Source organism: Macaca fascicularis, chromosome 9 (assembly GCF_037993035.2).
Source record: "Macaca fascicularis isolate 582-1 chromosome 9, T2T-MFA8v1.1".
In the NCBI taxonomy this organism is placed as follows: Eukaryota; Metazoa; Chordata; class Mammalia; order Primates; family Cercopithecidae; genus Macaca; species Macaca fascicularis.
Window position 1 is genome coordinate 59,049,131 of NC_088383.1, and position 12,718 is coordinate 59,061,848.

Below are 12,718 nucleotides of genomic sequence, written 5' to 3' on the forward strand. Positions count from 1 at the left end.
TAATTGAACTTTTTCTTTTACGATTCAAAATAGGGTAAACAAAAGGTTACTGATTTATCTAAATACTGTTCCTGTGCTTCTTATATTTACACAATTGTCTTCACACTAAAGTACAAGAAACCACTTGAAAATTATTTTTAATAGAAACAAATCACTCTCAAATGGAAAAATTACAATAGAATACATACTAGAAGCATATCACTATATTCTTCTGAAGAGCATTATTATGTCATAAAATTTCAAACTGGGGGGCAACTGAATAGTTTTTATCTCTGTTCCTCAGATAAAGATGCCAGGAAAGAAAAGGTAAAGATAAGATGTCTTACTTAAGATTAGGAAAATAAGGCTGTAATAATTTCAAAAACTAAGTATAAATTAATGATAAAAATATTGGGACTAATGCCCATGGAAGAGAAAAGCTCTACTGGGTAGTCTCTAGTCTTCATGACAGATATTCACAGATGGGGAAGACTATCCCATTATCCAGGCTTCCCAAAACTAACCTGTGATAATTAGACATTCATTGTGATCCAGCACCTCAGTGAAGAGCCGTGAAACAATCAACTCAGGATTGATTAAAAAGCGGATTTCTTCTTGCACAAGTCCTGCACTGGTTACACCACCTCCAACAAAACGATTTGCAAAATCCACCTGTAGGGAAAATGTGGCATGTTAAATAGTGGTCAAAAATACCTATGATCAAGAAGCACACAGTCTCTAAGCTCTCATCTTTTCCTCTCCCATGAAAATCAATTCCCAAATAAGTAACCTTCCCAGGAAGGGTAGATTATGGTTGCTTAAACTCTTTCCATCTCACTGCAGTTAACACCTCTGCACATTTATCTGGATCCCAGAACCACAGAAGGAATCTGGAAAATGGAGCCTTTAGGCAAAACATTATGTATTATACAGATTCTTGTTTATAAACCTATTTGTGTCTCAGGAGCCACAAATCAAGGGAGGTCTTTATCTGGGAAGGTTTCAAAGTCATTCTCCCCCATTCACTAGTCAATTTCCCTTTATGTATTTCACATAACTTGAATGTAATTAAACTTTTCTTATGTAATATGGTAACCAAACATATGCTCTAAAGAATTGAAAAGTTTAGTAATCAACTTTTTGGGTAACCTTTTCCAACCTTATTGTAAGAATAAAGAGATCAAATTTTTTTCCTTCTAAATTCAACGCCAAACCCCAAACTACATGAACATTACAAACTATTTTTTTTAAATATAACTAAGGAAAAAAGGAAGAAAAAAAAATCCCAGTATAGCAAAAAAGATTCAATTAAATTAATATTTCCAATTAGGTTGGAAACTTTTATGCTTCATGTGTAGTAGTATGATGGGATCCCCAAACTCCTACTAATAAAGAAGAGATACACAATCCTCCAGAGAAGCGAACTCAACTTGCTGGCATTATTTCCGTTTGTCCAGTGCGTCCAGCACTATGCCAGCCTCATGAGGCAGTATGTAAGAAATAGCAACCATCTTTCCCTTAGTGAGACTATCTTAGGAATTAGATTACACACACACACAACTTGTGTATATACACAGTCATACACACAAGTAAAATAGAATTGACTAAATACCACGAGGCTTATATGCTTTCAAACTATTTTAAAATATATGATTTCTTAAAACTTCAGTGTTCTTTAAAGCAACTGATACTAAATGACAATCTGAAGCCTATTTTACGAAACAGTAAAACAAGAGTATGAATTGTTTGATATGTAAAAATATATGTGAAAAGACAGAAATTAATAGAAGTCTTCTTTTACCATAGAATAACTTAGAAAATACTAAAACATACCACTGAGTAACTTCAAATGAGTTACCAGAGAGAATCGCATATTTGGATTTGTATTCTGGAGTACTAAAACCAATGCTAAAAAACCAGAGTAACTTTTTAGCTTATATAGGAAAATAATTTTGGTGAAACCAGTCTGCTGATTAGAATTAGTTACCTATTACATATGAGGTCTATGGGCACTGGGTGATTCATGGCTTAAACTGTCCAATTCAACAAATATTTACTGAGTATTGTGCTGGGAATCACTGGATACAAAGATGAATAAGATATGTATGGTTGCTGGCCTCACAGCATTTGCAATTTAGATAGCAGTCAGAATGAGCATAAGCAGAATGAGAAGATGATTATTAAAGAGCTTGTTACTATGTATTTGATACTTCCTAAAAATACAATTAACTAAAATTGGGGCATGGGAGGAAGCTAGGAAAGTTTTACAAGAGGATGTGGCAGCTGACATGCAGGCTGAGGGCATAGCTGCACAAGGACACAGGGCAAAAAAAACCAAATGTAAATCACCGTATGAGGAGAATGGTAAACAGATTCCTCATGCTTGCCTGCATTGTACAGTAGTTGGAGGCTTATAGTTGGTGATAAGGTGGTCTGAGGTCTAGGGAATTTTTACTCAATTTCCCTCTGAAGGTTCTGGGAAAGATTCAAGAAACACCTGGACCTATGTTTTAGGAAGATAATTCAGGCTAGAGTTTAAAGAATAAATGGAAAAGTGTAAAACTAAAAGTAAAAAGGCTGGTTAGGTGAGTACTGAATAGTTTATACAATCACTACTAGGGCCTCAAACAGGAAAATGGTAAAGGAAAGAGAAGAAACTCAGTAACGAAATAAAATGGGCTGTACTTGAGAACTAAGAGACTGGCTGAGTGCCTAGAAGTATAATGATATTGTGACTACGAATTTGAAACAGACGAAGTTTAAGATTGGTCTAACTTAATTTTTACTGGAATAAGGTACATAACAAAAATAAAAAGATAAGCTCTATCCAACTTATGTACTACTTGATAATGATCATGAAATATATTCAATGTGTATGCTATTGTTTATGCTTTGAGTAAAAGGCCAACATTTGTAACTTGAAAGGTGTGCACAGAAATAAAAACACTAAACTCAGTATGCCTCTAAAAGCCGGAGTCTTTTAGAAAACCAAAGTTTTACACTTAAAAAAATTCTTAACAATAAAGACCCTCTACAACAGTTGAGAAACCTGTTCCAGTACATGAAAACAAGAATGGGAGTGCATCTTTATTTTTAGCCAGTTATTTTCCAAGTCACTTTAAAGCTACTCGTTCAGATTACTCAGCTTCTGAATTACAACTTGATGAAAAGACAGGAATGACAACGCTCCTCAGAGTGGTTTTGTTGTTGTTGCCATTCAGCATAATGTAATTTATATGCTACACAAGGAGCTGTGTCACATTGCAATACAATATTCCCTGATCCTGGGGAGACATGGCATGGGTAGGGAGAACAATTAATAGCAAGAAGCCCTTACGGTATTCTTTTAATCTATCGAGGTCTCACATTTCATCTACAGGATATTCCAAGGAAGTGGTGAGGATCTCAACCTTAACTGTTGTCAAATAATTCCTTATTGAATTGTATTGTAATGAAAGGTCAGCATTCCTGTGGTGCTAACCAGCCATAACTTTTGTTTAGTTCATGTGTATTAAGAATCTCTCAGTTTATCCAAGACTTTAAAGATGGAAAGAACTTTATGAAGAGGGGAATGTGGGGGAAAAAGTGATATTAATTCGAACCAATATTTAAGCATATTTTAAGATTAGTTTTAAAACAGAAAAAAGGTATAGGAGTAAATACAAATTTAAATATGTTTTGTTTTTGTTTTTGTTTTTCCAAAGTAAGCACAGGAAAAATATTAATTCAGCTATCCTAAGTATTTTCATTTATAAGCTCAAATAACCACTGGGAGAAGGTGGTTTAGAATAAAACGTAGCTTGTTTCTTTGGAGATTTTAATTACAAATATGTCCAAATAAAAGGCCATTTAAAGAAAGAATCTGTTTCATTTAAATAATAACTAGACACAAATTTTATAGTAAGCATTAAGTTATTCAAACAAATCAGTCCATTTTCAGGCAACCGCTTTCTTTAGATTCTGAACCAATATAAGCACCAAATAAGAATCTAGGAAGAAAAATAAACTATTATCAATATAAATGAGATGGTATACAAGCTTCTTTCAAAGAAAACTCAGTTTACAATGCTCTTATAAATGGGATAAGAACACAAAACACTAACATTCTGTCTCTGATTAGTGAATTTTAAAGCAGCACTATAAATCAAAAGGTTAGGTTAGATATTACTATATTTTAAACATGGGGTTGTTAACCCCCTTCTCCAAAAATACTTTTTAAAGGTAAAAGTAGTAACAGATTATAAACAAAGATTGAGGGGTGGACAGAATTACCTGCTTTTAACAGGGAAAAGACATAGCAAGCATAGCTAGCTCACATGTATGAAACTGTTACATACGAGAGAGAGGCCTTTCTTATCAAATCAGTTTTAGATGTCTGCCCCCTCAACCTAAACAAAGCTGTTGGTGGCTGAAAGACATCTCAATCTGGTCATCAAGTAGGGCAGAGCAAGAACAGCCTTTAAGGAAAAAGAATAAAAATGCTTAGTGACAGTCTGTCAAGACTATACCCTGGGAATTTCCTCCACTGTCAACCTACAATCAATGTCTGAACCAAGAGGCTGATGCTGTCCAGATCTTGGGACTTTCTGTCAAAGGCTTTTGAGAGAAGCACATGTAAGAAACAGAGAGTATACACTGGTAAATAACAACATTACCAAGGCTGTCAAAGTGATCTGTTTGGTGTTTTTCCTTCATTCTGCTATCATGCTTCTTTGCATTAAATCAGTTTAGGAGACAAATAAACAGCTTTTCAAATTTCTTTTGCTGTCAGAAGTCTGAGAAGAAAAAGTCCCAATCATACACAGACACTACTGAGATTCACCTACCTGTAGCATGCCTCTGCCATTTTCTTCTATGGTACCTTCGTAAGTGACATGCAATCGTGTCAAGGGTTTTTCACATCTACAATGTAAAAAGACATTCCCTTACTTATTATTTTAATGACAAGTGCTTCACTGTAGACAAATGTGAAAATATAGGTAACTATTCAAAAAGTGAAACCACCCCAAATCTCAGAAGTCAGAAACAGATGCCTACTGTTAACATTCTTGGTACTGATCCTCCTTATTCAAACATGTAAATATACACATTTAAATTAAAATGAGATAACATATTGTTTGAAACCTGCTTTTCCTCTAAATAGTATGAAAGTTTTTATTCTTTAAAACAGTTGAAAAACATTGCAAAATATTTAAAAAATTAAGATCTATGAAATTTTGTTATGGCTAGGGTTGGCAATCTGAGGAAAAATGTAGAAAAAATTTGGCAATAAATCATAATGATTCTCATATGGCTTCTATTTTCTGTTTTCACTGTTTGATAACTGTGTGTGTGTGTGTGTCTTGATGAAAATACATGCCACAGAAATTCTGAACAATGGTATTTTTCTATTAATAAGGTTAACAGATAAACCTAGCATCTGTAATTCAGAAGGCATAATTATTTTCTTTCCCTTTCAACCATGGTCACTGAGATATTTACTTGACTTAACGTTAGATTAACAACAAATTTCATTGTATTAATAGCATTTGTTAACATTATTTTCCTTATTAAATATTTTTCCCCTGATCACTTACTGAATAAAAAATATAAATTATTATGAATGAAACAGAGGAGATCCAAAGTTCTAACTCACCTAAGAGTGCCAATAATCTTTTTTGGGAGGGAGGAGATGATTATATTTTTAGAAAATAGTCTAGGAGGTTAGCTGGAAAAGTACTGAGAATTGCTTGATTCCTTCCTGGTCTCAGTGAATTTAAATACATTTCTGGCAAAACTCCAGACCAACAGGCTGATAGCTTTAACTCAGAAGGTAATTCTGCACAGGTTCTGTCTAAGAGCTTTATTTGTATTAATTCATTTAATCCTCTCAACAACCCTATTACTATCTCCTTTTATAGATGGGGAAACAAAGCACAGAACATCTAAGTAAGCTAACCAAGACTAGTAAATAAAGCAGCAGAGATGTGAAACTATGTAGACTCACTCAATGGTCCAGGCTCTGAATCAGTATGCCACACTTTTAGAGAAATTACTTCCCCGGTCTCTTGTAGAAAACAGTATCATAAGTTTAACATATATTTTTTAACTTTTTTTTGGTCCTACTTTCCTAGCCATTTTATTCAGAGGAAGACCCTCCCTGTGAGCATACTACTAAAATCTCTGGGCTGTCAAGTCAGGACTTCAGAACAGGAATTCCATCTGTTGTCAACTATTCTCCATGACTGAAACTAGAAACTTTATAGTATAGCTCTTAATAAAATTATGAAATTGCTAGAAACTTTTTCTTGGTTTTGTTTTGTTTTGAAGCATTTTCTAACTTCCCAATAGGTCATCCTCTAAACTCCTACCCCAGGAGTCAAAGACATAGATGATTCTGGCTCCCTGTGATTAAGCCTGGCTAAAGTATTTGCTGATAATCAAACGGTTAACTATAACATGCCAGAAACTTGGAATTCAGTTCCAACTCCTGGCACCCATTTAGCCCCTTACTCTTGGGAACACCAACAATCCTCAACTTTTCTTCATTCTCCCTCTTTAAGTGAATGCATGTTTCTGGTTCTGTGGAGTCTGGGAGACTGATTTTAATTACATTCTCCAACTCACTTATGAAGCAGCTAAAACAAAAAAGAGATCAATGAAGCAAAAATAAGTTAAATTCTGCCTATCAAAACTAAGGGGACAATCTCGGTCTCACTTAGAGGCAAAGTTACTATGTCTCACTGACAAAGCAGCCTTGCCAGTCTCTGCATTTTGACCTGTCCCTTCTCTCCCACATGGTGGTATACAAATGGGTGTTCTTTCACATTAGCGCCAAATGAATATCAGATGCACAGTAGAGAATCTGGATGACTGAAAAATAAGCCCTCAGATTGATCTGTAAAATCTACACCAAAGTAACAGGAATAAAACATCTGCATTCCTATTAGAGACTAATAGAAGAGTGAAGAAAAATAATCCTCTGCACCACAGAGATGCACAGCAGAATGGTACTTTTAATTCCAGGCACCATATTTTAAGAGGGCCCAATGAATGGGAGTATGTTAAGAGCAGAGATAAAGGGTTTAGAATACGTATTACATGTGAAATAGAAGAAACGAATCAATTTAGTATGAAATTATGTGCACTGTTAGAGAGGGAAGTAGGTCAAGAAGTCATTAAGATACATGAAAAGAAGGGTCAGATGCTAAAACTACAAATTCAGATGTATTTATGTAGCTCCAGAAGGAAGAACCAGGAATGGTGGAGAATGAATGTAGAAAACATTTTTAGTGAATGAAAGCATGAGATGATAACACAAGCAGCCACCATTGGAACAAACTGATGTGAAACAGCGGATTTCCCATCACTGAAGCTATCCAGTCTCCGTCCATCGCAGGTATTACAGAGCTGATCAAGAGTTTTAGTAGGCGGCTGGGGTTCCTTTCAGATCTAACATGCCATGATGCCAAAATGCTGTACATGTTCTTATCTTTTTCAGGCTCATTTTTTTCCCTCTCTTCAGGTTGCTTAACCTTTTATCTACTTCCCTCTATTAATAATCATCTAAACCATGCACACAAGTCTTCTGAAGTCAATTTCTTTATCTTTCACTTCACTTTATCTTTATCTTCACTTTCACTTGATGGATGAAAACAACGCAGGAAAGCCACCTAAGCAGATATGACTTCTCAAGTTAACTTTTTAAAAGTGATTTCCATTCATCACTAATTTCAAACAAAACAATTACACACTATCATAAAATTATTAGAAAATTATTAGAAAGTGAAAACGAGAGGCATTGGTTAAATATGTTTAATACGCTTCATCATGTCCTCAAACATATTTAAAAAGTTAATCCACACTTCTTTAAGTGTATTAGGGGACTTGCTTTAGATTAAGAAATAGTTAACTATTTCAGGACCCTTCTTTAAGTGTATTGTAACTATTTCAGGACACTAAGGACCTTACAAATCTGAATTAGCTCAGATTGGCTGCTATCTCCTCAATATTTTCTGATAAATAAGAAACAAACAGAAAATACAAACTTCCACAAAATCTACCAGTAGTACACAAGGGCAGCCAAACTTCAAAATTCTTGCCACTCAGACAAACTCTAAACAGTTACTGTTTACTAAAATGTAAATAATAAAAAGACTTTTCTCAATCTTGTCCTCCAGAAAGAAAAGCCATAAAGTTCAAATACTTACCAAAAAAAGGGTAAGGAGAAACATTTAAATATTGGTGTTCCTTTTATTAGTGTCTTCACATACAACACTCCTCAATTCTAAACAGGACTTTCTTTCAGAAAACAAAACCAAGACAAAATGGTAGAAATCAAAGGGTTATAGACTTTGATTAAAAAGGCATGACCTTTTCAAAAATGAGAGCTATTATTGGATCATTTATGAGAAGAAATTCCCTGGCACTAGGATAATTAGAGGTTGGAAAACCATCTTTCCAGGTGCTATAAAATAGAATCCTCTCATGGTGAAAGAGTCCTTCTAATTCTAGGGGTCCAGGATTATTTTTATTATTATTGTTACCTTTCCCATTCTGGAAAATCTTCAAGACTCTGTCTTGTAAATGTCACCAACCCAGTAGGTTCTACAGAAGCAATAAAAGAAAAACATATCCAAAATAAGTTTCAATTTTGAAAAGATTATACACATACACACACACACACACACTCAGTAAAAGAACAGGTCCAACATTGGCTATAAAACTAATCAGGAAATACAAAGTCTAGTATTGGAAAATAACAGAATATCGATTGAAAATAATATTAACCTTACAGGGAAACTGCTATAAAATAATAAGACTTCACTAAACAAAACTATACAAACAACAGCACAACAGTAGGATTTGAGTGTTGGTACTTTCTGGTAAAGTTTTTGAAGTTGAATACACTTTTTTTTTTTTTTTTTTAAAGCACTGAAAAAAAGGATGTATAACTGGTACAGCTTACACAATAAAGACAAAATTGAATTCAAATTTGTAGACTCCTTTATAAACAAAGGACTTAACCCTACATTCAAAGACTGGTGAATAAATACACATTTATATACTTTATGGCAAAGTGAAATGCCACAGATTTAAAAAGGAAATAATTTGCACATCCTCTGGAGTTAGTACAGCTAAGTCCCAGGCTTAGACAGTGGGCAATCACTCTACTTGTTAGTCGCAGTCTTAGCCAGAGGAGAAATTACTGGCTCTAAGAGTTTACAGAACAAAGATGACATATTTTTCAAGAAGCAATAAATTTGGGAGGATCAAGATGAAATACTATTAATGCAGTCAATAATTTTAGAGGATGAGGTCCTTTTCTAGTCAGATTTACTTTTTTTAAAAAAGCTAGTAGCAAAAGAAACAAATAAATCAGCTGGCCAGAAGTAATTTGTCTGATTCAAATCAAAGAACAAACTAAAAAGGCCATGCCATTTCTGTTTTCTTGAATAGAAAAAAAGCTCTTAAGGAAAGAGAGAGATGTCAGGAACTATTAGTGATGGCGGTGTCTAGCCCAGTGAAAGCCTCGCCATCATTCCATTCCTACGCACAATTCCACATTTCCTTGTTCTCAGTCAAAAGCAGGAACCACTCAAAAACCATATGGAGCAGTTGCAGTAGGAAACAAAATTTTTTCTTAACATGGGTCTTACATTCTTTAGATATCTAATCTTAGGATAAATGGGTAACATATTTAAAATTCACAAGTAAGTGGTCAAACAACTCAAACACTAGAGAAGCAATTCCATGAATATAATAGAAAACATCTCTCTTGTCATTCGGCAACTTAGCAGAGAAGTAAGAACGTCAAATGTCCTTCATATGTACCAGGAGATGCTAAGAGAAATTCATAAACACTGCTGGCAAAGCAAGAAAAGGCAGAAGAACATGGTTTCTTAGATTAACAAAAATGCCCTGAGAGCACGTCTGTTAGCTTTCTTTCATAACAAGGCAACTTTCATCTCAGAATAGGATACTTTGGTTAATCAAATACTTCCCATAATAAAGTCACAATATATACTACCTACAGGTCGTAAATTTTCAAAAACCTGATCTTTAAGATACTTTATCTAAAACTATACAGAAAATAATTTAATTTGGAATGCTCTTTAAAATATTTCAGTCTCAAGATCTTCATCAAATATAAAATATACATGTTTAACAACACTGAAAAGTTGGTCCTGATGGAATTCTATTTTTATCAATTCTAAAAGGCATGTTTTTTCACATATTACGTTTCCAAAACTGGAATACATCTTTTAGGAGGTATCTTACCATAGGTCTAGAGGTGAATTTTCCCAGAGAATATGTGCATCTGCTTCTGCTGTCATCTGGGAGCACTATTAGCCTGATATCATCCGAATTAATCCTTTGTGGCAGGCCTTTGTGGACCACACTGGTGGTGAGGCTGCACACCCAAAGCTTAGGGCTTGTGGTTCAAATTCTCAGAGAAATGTTTTTTTTTCCCTTTCTCTATTTAGAGTCAAGGTTGAGACTTGCATGTTTCTTTATGGTCCCTTTTCTGGATGATAAATTAATTTCTCATTTATTCTTAGGTGTACCAGCCTCGTGGGTCAGGTCTCCTACTAAACTCCCTGTCCGGAGTGGTTTTTTCCTTCTTAGAGGTATATAATGTAATAGCACTTTTTAAAAATAATCTATGACATCTTAGATTCGATGAAATATGGTATCTTAAATAAGTTTCTGAAGTCCACTGAGTAGGCTCCAGAACTTCTACACGACTCATTATATTGCAACCTCTTTTATTCTCTTTAGTATTTCCTCCTTAAACCGTTAGCTTTACATACTGAAGACCAAGAGCAATGTTGTACTGCATTTCTACAAAGAGCTTAATTACCATGTGTAGTGAAAAAGTCAGGAAATAAAATGTCTAGTTATAATTTATTTCTTCAAATTCCCAATACTTATAATGGCATATACATTTCTAGTTGAAAAAACAGACTTTTAGCTTTTTCCTCAAAGTATCTGAAATCCTAAAATTTAGAAAGCCAAGTTGGTTTTTAGAGAAGACATATATGATCTGACTCCCAGGACAAAAAAGTAAACTCTGTACTACTTAGTTATAATAATTCTTCTTAAAACAGCAACTCAAAGTACTGTGAAAACAAAACAAAACAAAACCAATAGTAATAATTCGAATTAGGCCTAAAATAGCCAAAAAAAAGTAGTCATCTTTTTTTTTTTTTGAGACAGAGTCTTGCTCTGTCGCCCAGGCTAAAGTGCAGGGGCACAATCTCAGCTCACTGCAACCTCCATCTCCAGGGTTCAAGTGATTCTTGTGCCTCAACCTCCCGAGTAGCTGGGATTACAGGCTCCCACCACCGTGCCCGGTTAATTTTTGTATTTTTTTTTTTTTTTTTTTTTGAGATGGAGTCTTGCTCTGTAGCCCAGGCTGGAGTGCAGTGGCGTGATCTTGGCTCACTGCAAGCTCCGCCTCCCGGGTTCACGCCATTCTCCTGCCTCAGTCTCCCAAGTAGTTTGGACTACAGGCACCGGCCACCACACCCGGCTGATTTTTTTGTATTTTCAGTAGAGACGGGGTTTCACCATGTTAGCCAGGCTGGTACTCCTGAGCTCATGATCCACCCACCTCAGCCTCCCAAAGTGCTGGGATTACAGGCATGAGCCATCACGTCTGGCCTTAAATAGTCATCTTTTTAACAAATCATTACAAATTCTAATTTGATTTTGTATCTCATAGGTCCAAATAATTCTGCATTTTAATATTTCATTCAGTACAGGGCACAAACCTGAAATTCAATAAGCTATGAGATAAATAATCCCATATCAAAGTAGCATATAATTTTCCCTTAAATATCAAAATCCTGATAATTGATTTCATTCTAAAAATTTAACAATGTCCAATAGCAACACATTCAAGGGGGAAAATGCCAAGTACACTGAATGCAAGAGTAAAAGAAGGATATGAGAAAAATGACCTTAAAATGATTCAAAGACATGTTTTAAGACAATCCTACAACCCAGAACTGAAAAAAAGCCATTTCACTTGACCAGATTGACCTCACCTACTTAGCACAAAGAAACTTTTGAGGTGTTCTGGTTTACATCCACTTGTAAGAAAGGCTACCCATTGATAATAGCTTACATTTATTAAGCATGTATCTTCTTGTTTCATATCTATAACTACCCTATAAGGTAATGGCCATTATTATATTATTTCATAGATGATAAAACTGAAGCTTAGAGGTGTCAAGAAACTTGACTATGGTCATTCAGCTTCTGAGATAAGAGTGGCAATACTAATCTATTATCACTGGTCATTACTAGTATTTGTTGGACATTTACTAATACTGTCTCAGCTGCTATCAGGTTCTGGGGAAGCAAGAATGTTAAGGTTCAATAGAGGAAGATGGAGATACAAAACTCAGTACAAAACAGTTTTATAAGAACTCCACAAAAGGCTTAGGGGGGCACAAAAGAGAGGAATGGTTAGAAAAGCAATGCGTTAGTTGACTTATGCAAATAAACTAGTGAATACTTCTTTAAATAAAGAGCATCCAAAATTTATTTCCTGGTCAATATACTTTCTCTGGTTTTTATTCATGAAAATCTTTTGACATATATTACAGATTTCAGAGAATATGGGTCTGATTTCAGAGTATGTAAACCCCGCCCCCCTACATTTACAGCACACATTTATGCTCATATACAACATAAGCATAAAATCTAGGTTATAATGTTGAATCATTACTACTGTTTCAATGTGGTTGGG

The 12,718-nt window shown here is 34.8% G+C and overlaps 1 protein-coding gene across 9 annotated transcripts in view; it reads right to left on the reverse strand.

The window, feature by feature from the left end:
- The window catches only part of PARG (poly(ADP-ribose) glycohydrolase), a 134,748-nt gene that overhangs the window by 39,867 nt on the left and 82,163 nt on the right, over positions 1 to 12,718 (reverse strand). For all 9 annotated transcript variants that reach the window (XR_012417729.1, XR_010577960.2, XM_065520735.2 and 6 more), the window contains 3 exons: positions 8,505 to 8,565; positions 4,806 to 4,881; positions 504 to 651 (listed from right to left, as the gene is read on the reverse strand). Coding sequence is in view for 7 of the 9 variants with exons in the window: in XM_065520735.2 (XP_065376807.1) it covers positions 504 to 651; positions 4,806 to 4,881; positions 8,505 to 8,565 (285 nt within the window). In the remaining 2 variants the exon portion in view is untranslated. The remainder of the gene's footprint in view (positions 1 to 503; positions 652 to 4,805; positions 4,882 to 8,504; positions 8,566 to 12,718) is intronic.